The sequence below is a fragment of the Lolium rigidum genome, chromosome 1 (assembly GCF_022539505.1).
Source record: "Lolium rigidum isolate FL_2022 chromosome 1, APGP_CSIRO_Lrig_0.1, whole genome shotgun sequence".
NCBI classification, from domain to species: Eukaryota; Viridiplantae; Streptophyta; class Magnoliopsida; order Poales; family Poaceae; genus Lolium; species Lolium rigidum.
Genome location: NC_061508.1, coordinates 118,103,912 through 118,120,658, shown reverse-complemented (window position 1 = coordinate 118,120,658; position 16,747 = coordinate 118,103,912). Strand labels below are relative to the sequence as shown.

The 16,747-nt window shown below is 42.3% G+C and overlaps 1 protein-coding gene across 1 annotated transcript; it reads right to left on the bottom strand.

Moving 5' to 3' along the window:
* Positions 1-12,212: 12,212 nt before the first annotated feature.
* Positions 12,213-16,138, bottom strand: LOC124650717 (protein MAIN-LIKE 1-like). Its single transcript, XM_047190174.1, has 6 exons — positions 15,945-16,138; positions 15,474-15,720; positions 15,267-15,395; positions 15,124-15,228; positions 14,290-14,362; positions 12,213-12,244 (listed from the first exon to the last, which is right to left on the bottom strand). Exons 1-6 carry the CDS (start codon positions 16,136-16,138, stop codon positions 12,213-12,215), a joined length of 780 nt encoding a protein of 259 aa, XP_047046130.1.
* Between the last annotated feature and the right edge of the window lie 609 nt (positions 16,139-16,747).

Below are 16,747 nucleotides of genomic sequence, written 5' to 3'. Positions count from 1 at the left end.
TATAAGCATAAGTTCCATAGGGACAAGTAAAAGTGGTTTTCTCTTGATCTTTAGTTTTAACGGCAATTTGTGAAAACCCAGAATAACCATCAAGAAAGCAAAAATGAGTATTTTTAGACAATCTTTCTAGCATTTGATCAATAAATGGTAAAGGGTAATGATCTTTTTTAGTAACCTTATTAACTTTTCGATAATCAATGCACATTCTATACCCTACAACTACTCTTTGAGGTATGAGCTCATCATGATCATTAGGCACAACGAGTCATTCCTCCTTTCTTAGGAACGCAATGCACATGACTAACCCATCTACTATCAGCAATAGGATATATAATACCAGCTTCAAGAAGTCGTAATACCTCATTTCTTACCACATCCTTCATCTTAGGAATTAGACGACGCTGAGGTTCAACAACAGGCTTCGCATCATCTTCCATATTAATGGCGTGTTGGCAAATAGAGGGAGAAATCCCCTTCAAGTCATCAAGAGTATAGCCAATAGCACCTCGGTGTTTCTTCAATATTTGCAATAATCTTTCTTCTTCAAACTCGTAAGCTTAGAACTAATAATAACAGGATATATTTTCTTATCATCAATATGAGCATATTTAAGATTATCGAGCAAAGGCTTTAAATCAAAAACAGGATCTTCCTTTGGTGGCGGTGTTGTACCCAAATCTTCCACCGGTAAATCATGCTTGAGAATAGGTTGACGAAGAAAAATCTCCTCAAGCTCATCTCTTTCTTTCCTAAAAACTTCACTCTCGCTATTCTCCAAATGTTGCTTGCAAAGGATTATTAGGAACAAGAACAATAGATGCACACTGCTCCATTTTAAAATCATTACTAGGCAAATCAGCTTTATAAGGAGTTTTGGTAAATTTAGAGAAGTTAAACTCATAAGATTCACCCAGCAAATTTAGTCAAAATTTTCTCTTTCTTGCAATCTGTAATAGCTCCACAAGTATTTAGAAAAGGTCTACCAAAAATGATAGGACAATAATCACTAGCGAGCAGAACCAAGTACCAAAAAGTCAGCAGGATATTTAATCTTACCACATAGAACTTCCACATCTCGAACAATACCAATTGGAGAAATAGTTTCTCTATTAGCCAGCTGAATAACCACATCAATATCTTCAAGTTCACAAGAATCAATTTCGTGCATAATCTCCGTGTAAAGCTCATAAGGTATAGCACTAACACTTGCACCAATATCACATAAACCATAATAGCAATGATCACCAATTCTAACGAGATAGCATAGGAACACTAGCTTGTTTGGGTTTATTAGGATGTGAAACAATATTAGAAGCATCTTCACGAAAAATAATATGACCATCCTCCACATTTTCAGTCACAAGATCTTTAACTATTGCAACAACGAGAGTTCAACTTTTATTTGTTCTTCAGAGTTCTATAGGTTTCTTTTCACTTTTATGAACCGCACTATTTATAACAGAGTACTCCTTCATTTTAGCAGGAAAAGAAGTTTTTTCAATATAAGCTTCAGGAATAACATGATCAGCAGTTTCAACTACAACACACTTATTAATAGATGAATCAATTTTATCTTTATATGGTTCATGATACTTGTCAAAATTCTTCTTAGGCAATTCATAATGAGAAGCAAAAGCTTTATAAAGATTTGCAGCAACTTGAGAATCAAGACCATATGTAGCACTCATATTACGAAATTTATCAGTATCCATAAAAGCTTCAATGCATTTATAATCATAAATTATACCTGATTCTCTATCCTTGTCGTTCTCCCAACCTTCAGTATTTTCTTGGATCCGATCAAGAAGGTCCCTTTTGAACTCTTCTTTGTTGTGTGTAAATGATCCAGAACAAGAAGTATCCAGCAAGGTCTTGTCTTGAAAAGAAAGTCTTGCATAGAAATTATCAATAATAACATTGCCAGGAAGCTCATGAATGGGGCATTTGAGCATTAAAGACTTCAATCTCCCCCAAGCTTGGGCAATACTCTCTCAATCATGAGGCCAGAAATTTTATATGCGGTTGCGATCTTTGTGAATTTCACTTGGAGGATAAAATTTGGAATAAAATAAAGGCACAATGTCGTCCCAATCAAGAGAATCACCATTCTTCAGCAATTTATACCAATGCGCCGCTTTACCAGACAGCGATATAGAGAATAGTTTCTTTCTAACTTCATTCATAGCAATATCTGCACATTTGAATAACCCGCATAATTCATGCAAAAACAGTAAATGATCACCAGGATGGACAGTTCCATCCCCTTCATAGCGGTTATCCATAACATGTTCAATAATTTTCATAAGTATTTTATATGGTATCACTTCCTCACCTGGCGCCTCATCCACTACCGTTGCAGTAGTAGTAGATTTCCCAAATAGAAATTGAAGAGAAGATCTCTCCATAATGACTTATAGCAGCGAGGCAGAAATAAAATCAGCACAAACGAGTAAAGGTTTTCCTTACCAATTCCACTTACCAATAGCGCTTCACTCCCGGCAACGGCGCCAGAAAATAGTCTTGATGACCCACAAGTATAGGGGGTGTATCGTAGTACTTTCGATAAATAAGAGTGTCGAACCCAACGAGGAGCAGAAGGTGTTAACAAGCAGTTTCGATGAAGGATTCACTGTAAATGCTCACAGACAAGTATTCAGGGGGTTTTGATATAACAGATGAAATAAGTACAAGTAAGTAAAGTGCGAGAGAAATAATTGCAGCAAGTGGCCCAATCCTTTTTAGCACAAAGGACAAGCCGGTTTGTTTACTTATAATGACCAAACGTTCTCGAGGACACACGGGATTTTAGTCTAGTGCTTTCGCTACATACAACTGATTAATCTTCATTGTTTTGATAAGTGTTGTGTGGGTGAACCTATGCTAATGTACCGCCCTTCCTAGGACTAATACATACTTGTGATTATACCCCTTGCAAGCATCCGCAACTACAAGAAAGTAATTAAGATAAATCTAACCACGGCCTTAAACTCGAGATCCCGCGATCCCTCCTGCATCGATATACCAACGGGGTTTAGGTTTCGTCACTCCGGCAACCCCGCAATTGGAAAACGAGTACAAGATGCATCCCCCTAGGCCCATAAATGGTGAAGTGTCGTGTAGTCGACGTTCACACGACACCACTAGAAGAATAACACCACAACTTAAATATCATAACATTGAATATTACTCAACCATAGTTCACTACTAACATTTAGACTTCACCCATGTCCTCAAGAACTAAACGAACTACTCACGAGACATCATATGGAACATGATCAGAGGTGATATGATGATGAATAACAATCTGAACATAAACCTTGGTTCAATGGTTTCACTCAATAGCATCAATAACAAGTAGAAATCAGTATCGGGAGAGTTTCCCCTATCAAACAATCAAGATCAAACCCAAATTGCTACAGCGGTGACGATGTCCAGCGGTGGAGATGGCGGTGATGATGGTGGAGATGATGATGATGGTGATGGAGATGATGTCCAGCTTGATGGCGGTGACGATGGCATCGATTTCCCTCTCCGGGAGGGAATTTCCCCGGCGGATTCCTGCCCGCCGGAGAGCTCCTTTCTCTTTGGTGTTCTCCGCCCCGCAGAGGCGGCTGTAACCCTTCGTGAGGATTCCTCTGGGGCTTAGGTCTTTGGGATGAAGGGTTTCACGAAGAAAAGGAGGCGAAAGAGGATGTGGGGGCCCCACACCACATGGTGGCGCGGCCAGGCCATGGGCCGCGCCGCCCTATGGTGTGGGCCCACCTTGGGTCCAGCTGGCTCCCCCTCATGGCTTCCTTCGTCATCTGGAAAAATAGGATTTTTGGTAAAATTTCCTTCCACAGTTGATCTTCCGAAATATTGCATCCTGACGGTGCTTTTTCCAGCAGAATCCTGGCTCCGGTGCGCGATCTCCAAATATTCATGAAACATGCAAAATAGATGAAATAACATAAGTATTGTGTCCCAATATGAAATATATCAATGAATAACAGTAAATTATGATATAAAATAGTGATGCAAATTGGACGTATTAGTACCTTCGGCCGATGAAGAATGCGGTAAGGATGCCAACTATTGCAAGGTCGAAGGTGGTGGTGGCTCATGTTAGAAAGGTAGGATAGTTCTCTGAATAAAACATGTCAGGATAGACTTGTAATCCTGCACGTTATGTAACATTGCTAGCACCGCAAAGTGCCTTCTATAAATACACGTGAACCAGGTCTCGGTGATTACCTGAGTAGTGCAAATCTATCAGATCGCTAACTTTACATGATATTCGGCCTGGTCTTCTGCCTACATACCTTCCATCCCCGCCGCCGCTCCAGACCATCGACGACCATGACTTCCTTGAGTGGGAGCTCTTTCATCAATTTGGGAACACCGCCGTTGGAAAAACTGACGCGCGACAACACACCGGCTGACAAAGATCAGCCAGCAAAGATGGCGCAAAATCCGGCGTACGCAACCTTGCTTTCTCGGGACCAAATTTTCATATCCTACCTCCTTCAATCGCTCTCTTGAGAAACTCTCCCTCATGTTCATCGCATTGATCACATAGTTGGAGTTTGGCATGCGATTGAAGAGACATTTGCTGTCCAAACCGAGGCAAAAGTTAAAACATGTTGATTGCCCTCGCCAACACCAAAAAGCTTCAGATGTCTACCTCCGAGTTCCTCGCCAAGATGCAGGGGTTTGCTGACGAGCTCATCACCGATGGACACCCTCTGCAAGACCGGAAACTTGCATCCTACATCCTTGCTGACCTTGACGCTGGCCATAATTCTTTGGTTGCAGCGCTCAGCGTGTCCACCACGCCCATTTCCCTGAGGATGCTCTATTCACATCTACACACGTATGATCAACGCCAAGAGATGCTGCTCGGGAGCTCCAATGTTGAGTTTTGAGTCCTCTGCCAATGCTGCCTCATGCTAGTTTCATCCTCGACCTTCCAATTATTGGAACTACAACACCGGCCAGCCACACGGTGACCGTGGTGATCGCTAGGAAGACCATCAAGAAGATTGACGAGATGGCCACCAGTCCTATCAAGGTTGTGGTCGTGTGCCTCCAGGAGCGGCCGTGGTCGTGGTTGTCATTTTACCACCCTTGGGTCAACGTCACGTGATAAATTTGTTAAAGGTAGGGTCACTATGCTAAGGACTGTTGGTTTCAATACGCTGAGGATGATGACTATGGTAGTGAAAAGGAGGTTCTTGTGGCCTACGGTTTGGACACAAATTGGTACCAGGATTCCGGTGCTACACACCACATTACTGGCAAGCTCAATAATCTGACATTCGAGGACACATACAAGGGCTACGACAAGGTTAACACTGCCAAAGGACAAGGTATGAGTATTTATCATGCTGGCCATTCAATAGTTTGTAACCCTACCCAAAACTTTTATCTTTGTATCTTGCATGCCCCAAAGGCTTCCAAATATTTACTCTCCATTCGTCATTTCACATATGATAATCACATATTCATCGAGTTTCATCCTTTCTTTTTCTCTCATAAAGGATCAGGTCACCCAGAGAATAATTCATAGAGGGTGGTCTGTTGGTGGGCTTTACCCTCTTATTGCGTCCTTGGAGTCACTGAGATATCCTAAGCATGCTTTTGTTGCCCCAAGCCGTCCTAGTCTCAGTAACATAGTCACCTTGGCCATCACTCTTTTATCATTGTTAGGCAAAATATTAGCAAGAATAAACTTCTATATCCACCATAGTTTCTACAGTTCCCCTTCAATTTGTTTTCTCTGATGTATGGGGTCCTTCACCTACATCTATGAGTCCTCATGATTACTAAGATTTATCGATGATTATAGTAAATTTACATGGATACATTTTCTTAAGCGCAAGTCTGACGTCTTAGCAGCTTTTCAAATTTTTAAAAAGCTTGTTGAACATAAGTTTGATAACAAAATCCTTACAGTACAATCTCATTAGGTGGTGATTGTATGAACTAAACTCCCTTTCCCAAACACGGGGGATCACCCATCATGTCTCATGTCCTCATGCTCATCGGCGGAATGGCTCTGCTGAGAGAAAGCATCACCACATTATTGAGGTTGGCCTTGCACTTCTTGCTGATACCGATACTTCTTCCTCACTACCACATATCTCATAAATATGTTTCCTAGTAACAATGGCACACCAGTGCATCGCCTTCTTGGTACACGCTGCTGAGCGCAGATTGCCGTGGGAGTTGGAAATCTCTATGGTGTAACTTTTCTTCAGGTTCCCGGCAACGGCGCCAGAAAATCTTGATGGTCCTCCGATGATGGCGCCAAACAATCTTGCTGAGCGTTGTTGTGGAAGCGGTTGGGAAACCCTAAGAGGAAGGTGTGATGAGCACATCGGCAAGTTTTCCCTCAGTATGAAACCAAGGTTTAATCGACCAGTAGGAGAAAGGCGTGACTTCTAAAGGTGTTGCTAGCTGACTAGTGGCAGTGCGCACTACTGGCGTCAGCAACAACGTGGAACCTACACACAACACAACCAAAGTACTTTGCCCCAACTTACAGTGAGGTTGTCAATCTCACCGGTTTGCTGAACACAAAGGATTAGACGTATCAAGTGGAAAGAGATGTTTGCAGTAATTAAACAGAACAAGAATTGCAGTAAGTAAAAGAAAAGGATTGCAGTGTTTGAATTTATTAGTGTAAAGGAAAGGACCGGGGTCCACAGTTCACTAGAGGTGTCTCTCCATAAAGATAAATAGCATGCTGGGTGAAAACATTACAGCTGGGCAATTGATAGAATATCAACCATACATGACAAGATGATTACTATGAGATTTGATTGGGTATTACAAAATAATACATAGACCGTAATCCAAATGCATCTATGACTAATAATCCACCTTCTGGTTATCGTCTGAACCCCTTTCAGTATTAAGTTGCAAGCAACAGATTATCACATTAAGCAATAATGTGTGTAAAGTAAACAACAAAATTACCCTTGGATAAAACATTATTGTTTTTTTTCCTAGTAGCAACAGCACATCTACAATCTTAGAAGTTCCTGTCACTCTCCCAGATTACTAGAGGCATGAACCTACTATCGAGCATAAATACCCCATGTTGGAGTCAAAAATAATATATGACATGAATATATAATCGACCTCAACATAGTATACAATATTCATCGGATCCTAGCAAACACAACATGTAGGATTACATAAGGATGATCTTGATCATGTAGGGCAGCTCACAAGATCTATACATGAAGCACAAATTAGAGAAGACAACCATCTAGCTACTGCTATGGACCAATAGTCCAGGGATGAACTATTCATGCATCACTTCGGAGGCAGGCATGGTGATGTAGATGCCTCCGGCGATGATTTCCCCCTCCGGCAGGGTGCAGGGAAGAGCTTCAGAACCCCCGAGATGGGTTTTGCGATGGCGGCTACGATGGAACTTTTTGTGGACGGAGGTTCGGGTATCCAGGGTTTTCCCGAGAAGATGTATAAATAAGCAGAGGATTTAGGTCGGTGGGGTGCCTGGGGGGCCCACACCATGCCTTGGCGCAGGCCCAGGCTTGGTCGCACCAAGGGCAGGTGTGGCCGCCCTGTGGTGCCTATTCAACCCTCCTCTGGACTTCGTCTTCGATTCGGTAAAATATTGACTTCGGCTTTTGTTTCGTCCAATTCCGAGAATATTTCCTGTACAACTTTTATGAAATACAAAAATAGTAGAAAACAGGGAACTAGCACTGTTGCATCTTATTAATAGGTTAGTGGTGGAAATCATATAAAAGTGCATCGAAGTGTAAGCAAAACATATATGAATTGGTATAAAACAAGAATGGAGCATCAAAAATTATAGATACGTTTGAGACGTATCAAGCATCCCCAAGCTTAACCCATGCTCATCCTCGAGTAGGTAAGTTATAACAAAATAATTTTTGAGGTGACATGAAGCCAACACAATCTTGATCAAGCATGTAAAGGATTGTGAGCTGGGATCTAATTACTCTAAACGTAGGCATGATAGATACAATTCAATAGAACTTAACAACAATGTTATAGCATGAAGAGTAACTCAAACAAAGGATTATGAATAATAGTGCATTGAAAGCAACTGTTTATTTATGAGCATAGAGTAAACATAACAAAGTGGTACTCAGCATATGTCCTTTATGGAGTAGCAAAACATAAATGCTAGGACACCTTTAAAGTTTAGAGGGTGACTAGATACAAGTAATTTAAGAACAAAAAGTTCAAAAAAGTAATTTAAGAACAAGCAATAGTCACAATCATGAATCAATCAATAATAATTTTGGAACTATGCACATTGCACTAAGAATGACAACTATGCTCTCTTAATTGGTGCATCAATAGAGGATGAAGACTCAACATAAAAGTAAAAGAGAGACTCTTTGCAGAGTAAGCAAGATAACCAAGTTGTATAAAAACCTTCCAAAAAGTATGGTACTTATTAGCTTTGAGCTCTCATTGCCCCTATCATAAGCATCTTGAGTGGTTAAAGTTAATGTGAGTCAAAATGAGCTATATGCTTGCAAATCACAAGTTGAAAATCTCATGCCCCTTGAATGCGAGTACCTAAACCTCATGCTACTCAACTTAGGTTTCAAATAAGTTATTGTCATTGTAAGTATACATGTATCATTGAGAACCGCCAACGGGATACCTCATGCCCGATGATACGGAGGTACTCTTGTAAGAGCAATACCATGCCAAAATGACAAGACAAACAGACAATAAGCATGTCAACAATTTTTTTTATTTACTATGAGTATAGCTTTTTATTGCAAATGCTTCATAGAATGCTCACTATGGTTTAGCTATAAATTTCCACCATGAATGATGCATGGCTTAGATTAGCGGCCCAGGCGTTTCTCTAACTCATATACAAACTCCATGGACTTACAAGTTTTCATTTTATTTCTCACCGCTGGGCATCCATAAACAAAAGAACATGACATCAACTAAATATAAGTGCAATGTCAAAAGTGTTCCCCATGAAAGCATGGTTATACTAACTCTCAAATTGCAATTTGCAAACATATAAGCTTCATAAGATAGGCACAATGATCAAATTTAGTAAGTGCAAGAAAGTAAATGTGCCATCAAGTTCGTGAGAGCTTTACTGACTAATTTTCTCATGCCAAAATTTAATTTGGAAGATAAATAAAAACATGATGAATATACTTGGAATAGCAATAATGCTACTAGGTAGATATGGTGGACACAATTGGTAAAAAAAATTTCATGGTGGTTGGATGCACGAGTAGAGATCATACTCAGCACAGGCGAAGGCTAGCAAAAGACTGGGAGCGACCAACTAAGAGAGCAATAATGGCCATAATCATGCATAGCGATAAAACATTATCAAGAAAAGCATAAAGTGATATTACAAGTAAAAAACTAAATTATCATAGAGGCTTTAGTTGACTGGTTATAGTCATAACATAGTATAAGCATGTGCCAAGTCAGCCCAATAAAACATCAAAGGAGAATACCACAATATTATGCTTTTATGATGGAAACAATACATGATTCTTTCAATGACACATTATGCAGTCTCAGCCATTTGAGGCAAGTCATGCTACAACAACAAATACTAAGCATATGACAAGAATAACATTCAACATGACATGCCAAAATCTATGCCACTATCTATACAAGCTTCCTTTTGCATCACTATAGGCATGAAACTTTTTACTCGTCTCCAACACCAATCAACTTATTTGAAATAACTCTCAGAGATGAAATGCATTATGGACCAAAGAGATAATAATACACAAATAAAGAATACTAACGAGCTCTGAACAAAATTCAAGTGAAAGAACAAGAGCTAAACGCAGTACTAGAAAACTAGAACACTCGCAGAACAATAACAAAGAAAACTAGAGCGTTCTAGGCAATTAAAATGGAGCGGATATTTCTCCAAAACAAATGTCCCGGGATCCAACATATGCTGCAGCAAACAAAACGAAACTAAAATAAAAAAATAAAAATAAATACACTCCAAGAACAACACATAGCGTATGAAGCAACAAAAATATAGCGCATAGAGAGATGATCTGTTGCTTTGTTGATGAAGATGGGATGCCTTGGGCATCCACAAGCTTTGACGCTTGTACCTCTTGAATATTTCTTGGGGTGTAAGGGCATCCCCAAGCTTGATCTTTTGTCCATTCTTCATCTCATCACATTATTCTTCTCTCCCTACACTTGAAAACTTCCTTCATACAAAACTTCACACAATTCTCTATTAGCAGCATTAGTACAATTAAAATAAAAAAATCCACTTGGGTTCAGTAATAACATATATCAAACATATATTAAAGAATTAGTTACTGTAGCAACTCTTCAAAAAGCTCTTTGATCAAAATAACTAAAAAAGAAAGAGATTTAAGAGGCAAATGTAAATAGTGCAGAAATCTATCAAAACAGAACAATATGTAAAGATAGAATTTTTAGAAAATCCTCTGTTGCTCATCTCAAAATGTGGCCAGCTAACGAAAGTTAGATAATAACCTGGGGCTTATGCATAAAAAAATGGCACCTCAAAATTCCGCTCTGGCTATTTTTACGAATTTTTATGGTAACAACACATAATCTGTTTTCAGGAAAGAAACTTCCCCAAATCTTACTTTCTTCCTATTAGAGGCTATTCTTGACACAAAAACGAAATAAAAATGATAAGGAGAGGTTATTACGGTAATAACTTCCAAGACTCAACAAAAAGAGAAATTACATAAAATAAACATGGGTTATCTTCCAAGAGTGCTTTTCTTTAATGCCTTTCAGCTAGGCGCAGAAAAGTGCGAGCATCAAGTATTATGAAGTGAAGAAGCATCAACATCATAAATGGCGGGAGCCTTGCGCGTACTCCTCCTACCTTTACGCCTTTTCTTAGGGAAACAATGAGAAGTACCTGGTGAGGAGGTGAAAGTCATCATACCTTCCCCAACATCAATCCTTGCTCCCAGGAGTTTTAGCAGTGATCGCCCAAGCATGAGTTGTTCTTTTCCTACACATTCAATGACAAGATAATCAGTGAATACAATCGTCCCTAAAAAATTTGTATGCACTCCTTCAGCAATTCCAATGGGTAATATAACAACATTATTGGTAAGAGTTATTTCTTCTCCTCCCTCAAAAAGTCCCCAGAGATTTAAAGACTCGTAAATATCTCTAGGCATAAGACAAAACTCAGACATAATATCGCAAAGAGCATAAATTTTTGTACCACCTATATCAACTTTTGCTGAAGGGAGCCAACTTGAGGGTTCATAATTTATTGGAACATGATCATACTTCTCCCGAAGCATACTATAACATTCTTTCAATCTAGTAGTACTTGTCTCAAGAGTATTTAATCTAGCAAAAATGCTCACAAGGGATGAATCAAAATTACTAGGTGAGCTATATGTTGCAATCAACTTTTTTATGGCATTAAAAACTTGATCTCCATCACACTGAAGGAAATCTCCTCCAGCTACTGTGTCCAAAGCATATCTATAACGCATAATAATACCAAAATAAAAGATACTAAGAAGCAAGCCTAGAGTCATTTTCAGTTCAGTTTTATTATAAGAACTATTAATTCTAGACCAAGCTTCCTTGAAACTCTCCTCACTCCCTTGCTTGAAAGTGAGAATCATTTCCTCAGGCGACAGAGTAACAGGAATAGACATTTAGCAAAATTAAAACTAAGCAATAGAAATAACAGCTGTAATAGAAACTAATTTTTTTGTGTTTTTGATATAAAGACAACTATAAAAGAAACTATTTTTTTGTGTTTTTGATATGATAAAGCAAACAAAATAAAGTAAGTAAACTAAGCAAACTATAACAAAGTAAAGAGATTGGAGATGAGAGACTCCCCTTGCAGAAATCCTCTTTCTTCCCGGCAACGGCGCCAGAAAATCTTGGTGAGCGCAGATTGCCGTGGGAGTTTGAAATATGTGTGGTGTAACTTTTCTTCAGTTCTCCGGCAACGGTGCCCGAAAATCATGCATGTACATGTGCCTGTGGCTGCCCACGGGCGAAAAAGCTAGACTTACGGACTGAGTCCTACAAAAATGTGATATGGAAGGACGTGGTAACCTCCGGTTGGTTTGATTGTTTGTGCCGTCCGTGATTTCTGGGTTGTAAATGCTCCAGGTGATTCCACGTCTGTCCGTAGGAATCAGTCCGTAGATGTAGTGTTACTCGTCCACGGGACCATGGAAAAGCTATGCACCTTGCATTTCCTTTGGTCTAACACCTGCGTAACAACAGATAGCTTGGTCAAAAAAAATAGTGTACTGCTTAAACAAAAATAATGCTTTCTTTATTTACACAATGCATTGCCTAGTCGCTAGCAGTGCAACACAGTAAAATAAGCAGTGGATAGGTAACTGCCACGAAACTATGACATGCACTGTCACCGTGAGCAATAGTACCAACACATGGTGCACGGGCACCAAGATCGCTGCGCTCCACCGTGATGGAAGGCAGTGCATCACAGTAAAAAAAGCAGTGCATGGAGAATGCACCGTCAGAACAACATGACGTGCACCGTGACTGAAAGCAGTGCAATATAGTAAGAAAGGCAGTGCACGTGTACCGCACTACTAGAATGGCGCGCCATGCAAATACGGCGAAAGGAAGTGCATCGTGGTATAAAAAGGGTAGTGCATAGTTAGTGCATGACCAAAACAACGTCCCGTGCAGTTCTACCAAAGGCAATGCAACCTAGTCACGTAAGGCAGTGCAAAAAAAATCCCCGAAAACATATCAACATGGATCTTATTTTGAAGATATCGACACGACTAGCACAACTGTGAAAACAAATATTAATTGGACATTCCGTTCAAAAGTTATTTCATTTTTTGTATTTCAATCTGGAAAGAAAAAAAATACAGGCACACGGTAGCCTAGCAAGGTTGGGCGATTTACACAAAAATAACCCAAAAGTGGAAGAAAAGCACAGACTAACCCTCCGGCGAAACTATTTCACCAATCTAACCCTTTTGTGTGGCGCCCCTCCCACGGGCGCCACACATGCCCATGTGGCTCCCCCTGCCGGCGCCACTGACCCAGCCGACGTGGCGCCATCGACGCTGAGCTGGTGCGCCCATCCGACGTGGCAGCATGTGTGGCGCCCCTCCCAACGGCGCCACACATGCACTTGTAATCCCCAAAACATACTGTGAGACAATTCCTGCGGGACTTAGCCGTTTTGCGAGGCTCGATGTGTGGCGCCGATGACACGGGCGCCACACTAGCCTGTGTGGCGCCGATGCCACGGGCGCCACACATAGAGCCTCGCGAAAACGGCTAAGTCCCGCAGGATTTGTCCCACGGTATGTTTTGGACCCAATGGTTCATATAAGTTGGCATGTGTGGCGCCGATGCCACGGGCGCCACACTAGCACTTGTGGCGCCAGCGGGAAGGGCGCCACACATGGACTTGTGTTGAAAACATGAAAAATCCTACCAAACTCCAACGATTCACGAGTACAATATTGGACACAACAAGTAGAAATTTCATGACATACACATATAACACTTCATAGGTCACATTGTAGCACGTAGATTCAAACAACAAGTAGCATTACGGACCATGGTTCGAAATGACATAGGGTTCACAAATCGATACTTATGAAGATATAGTTCACAACAACACGGAGCACATCCTAGTGTCGTCCTCGACGTGTCGTCCTCACGGGCTGCTTCCGGACGGCCATCCTCTTCGTCCGCTGCCTTGGCTGCTCCTGCTGCTGCTCCTCCTGCTGCTGCTCCTGCTCCTCCTCCTCCTCCTCCTCCTCCTCCTCCTCCTCTGAAGAGAACGGCTCGTCGTTCCTCATCCTCGACATAGCTGATCTCCGCGGCGGCCCGTCATCCTCCTCAGTGACAACCTTCTTTCCTCGGTTGACATAATCTTCCGGAGTGTACCGGTTTGGAGCCTTGCCCCTTGGCTTCAAGCGGTAAGCTGACCGTTGCTTGGAGGTACGCTTCGGAAGTACGCCTTGACTCGGAATTAGGTCGTCCTCGGGAGGAATCTGCACAAACATGAACACATGAGATTACAAAAGTTGAAATTAGTAAGAACATGTTTCACGAGCAACAAAATAGTCCATACATGTTCTTCGGAAGAGGAGGATGTAGGGATTTCGCCTTCGCGGCAACCTAGCAAGTTCGCTAACCGCCGCATCTTTCGTGCAGTGTTCTGCGTCATGGAACTCACGGTTACAAAGCCACCAGAACATAATTGCGTACATTCAAAGTTGGTGATCATACCTTAACGAAATTCCGCAACGGTCCGACAGAGCTTTTCATCTGTGTGGCTCTGCTCCCACACAACCTCGCACTCCTCGGCTGTTTTACGGATCTCCTCCCGCTGTGACAAACATAGCATACACAATTTAAGCGAGCACATGGCAATCTAGATGATGTACTAGTTAGTGAGAGAATCCATTACCACGAAGTTCAGCTCGGAAGCAATAGAAGTCGATCTCCCTCTGCGAGCAAAAGTGTCGTGCTGGCTTTGCCCAACCTCATCGAACTGGATGGGGTCGTCCAAGATCTCTTCACGATACGCGCGCTTCACTAACTCGATACGCGTGTTACGATGGAACCACTCGAGGTAGTTGTTGAAAGCGGTGAAGTCGTGAGGCACAATCCGCTCGGGGCCAGCATTCCGTGCCGCTTCCAAGCAGTGTTGGAACGCTCGTGATGTGGCCGCTATGATGGACTGGCCAATTTGTGATCTTCCTCTGCGCTGCCTATCAAGCCTGCAAGAATCAACAAGTTAGTGTGTACCTCTTCTATCAAGAATCTTCCATCGCATGATTCCAGAAGTTTACCCGTGAAGCGCCTTGTCCGTGTCTTGCCACATTGGTGGGCACTCCGATACAGCCCAAACTGTCTCATCACTCTTTGCGGCTGGTGGTGTTCAACAAGCCACATGCATATGAGTGGGCAGCGCATACGCCGGAAGCTGCGCCTCCTCCGTGCACTTGGGGTTTAGGTCGGTCATCGCCGCGCCAATACGGTAGTAGCTACCATATGGCTCCCATTCCACCTGCAGCATACAATTATTTAGTAGATGCCGGTAGAATCAATCAAAACTAGGATTGCAACTCCGCGGTGATCGGTTACCCGCTCAGCGGTAAGAGTGTCCAACTCCGCAGTGTACTGCCCGTACATGATCATTGGATCGCTCGTCATCTCCGAGACATTGTCCCAAAGGTATGCCCAAGTGGGCTCCCGATCGAGGAAAGTGAGGGAAATGAGGCCATGGCGTCTCGTTGAGTACCACTGGGACGCCCAACTGATAGGCGGTCCCAGCTCCATACGGAAAGTAGGAGCATGCATCCACCAATACCGCCGCTACCCGTCTTGCTCCCAGTCCTGCGACAAGCTTCGTCCAACTACGTACATAAGATATTTGGTTACTACTTTGTGTAGCGCACTACTATAGGAAAATAGTACATAGAACAAATCATCACCTGCCGGTAGAGGTAGGCAAGTGCCGCTGTTCCCCAACTCCACCGGGCGTCCAACACCGTAAGCGCCTTCAGCCAACACCAATGGGCCAGCTTACCCCCATCGTCGGGAAAGAGAGTCCCGGAAATCATGTACCATAAGTACACGCGGGCGTACGTCCTCCGAGTGTCCTCGTCGGCCTCTATGGGGCATTCGTGCAAAGTTAGTTCGATCCAAGTGAAAGACGCGCCGGCGGGAACTCTCTCCTTTGGATTTTACGGCGGCGGAGGAGCCACTGCCAATAAGGTCCTCCATCTGTCCGCGCCACCCATCGAAGCTGTGTTCATACACGGTGGCTCGCCCCGAATAGGTAGTCCAAGGATCATGGAAACATCCTCGGAGAGTAGGGGCCATCTCGCCGGCCCTCAAGTGGAAGGTGTGAGTCTCCGGCCTCCACCGGTCGACAAGGGCGGTGAGTGCCGAGGGTTCATGTGTGGCCCCCACGGCTTACAAGGGATATGAACGGCATAAGACCGGTAGGCCGGATGAACTCCGTGTACCTCTCGTCATAAGGTATATCCGGTGTGCCATGGTAACGAATCTTCAAAGGGTGAAGATCCGTTCCCCTCTCCGTCATATGAACAGCCCGGTGCTCCCTGTCGTACTCTTCATCCAGAAGCCACACCATCCTACATGTATGAGCAACACATACAACATATTATGAGCCATTCATACCAAATATGAGCAACACATACATGAGAATATATCCAAATAAGCCATCACACATACATTCCTAACAAATATGAGTTATTCCATCAAGAATACATGAGAATATATCTAACTTCCGAATCACATATACATCACACATACATGAGAGTTCATATCCAAATACATCACACATATGAATTTCGTAAGACATACCATTCCTAGGCACATAATAGACATATGTAAGACAATAGAATGCATTTGCTAAGCTCCAATTTTGCCTTTCACCACATACATACATAAGGATTTCAACACATACATGTAAAATTTCATTCAACACATCTAGGGTTCCTACATATCTAGGGTTCCTACATATCTAGGGTTCCTACACATACACATTCAACACATACATAGCCATTTCAAATCTAGTTTCCATGTCTAGGGTTCATGTGCAAATCTAGCAAGATCTATGAAATTAGTGGATGAATGTGAGGGATTCGAAGGGGAATACCTTGAGGAATGGAGGAGGAAGGACTTGGCCGGCCGGATCTGACGATTGCTTGGTCGATTTGGTGGGGGGGCGAAGGGGACT

Coding starts and splice junctions, on each gene's coding strand:
- LOC124650717 (XM_047190174.1), bottom strand. CDS start 16,138: ATGGTGTGGCTTCTGGATGAAGAGTACGACAGGGAGCACCGGGCTGTT. Junction 15,229..15,266: donor CCAGTGGTACTCAACGAGAC/GCCATGGCCTCA, acceptor CTCGATCGGGAG/CCCACTTGGGCATACCTTTG. Junction 12,245..14,289: donor CCACACAGATGAAAAGCTCT/GTCGGACCGTTG, acceptor GTTGTTACGCAG/GTGTTAGACCAAAGGAAATG.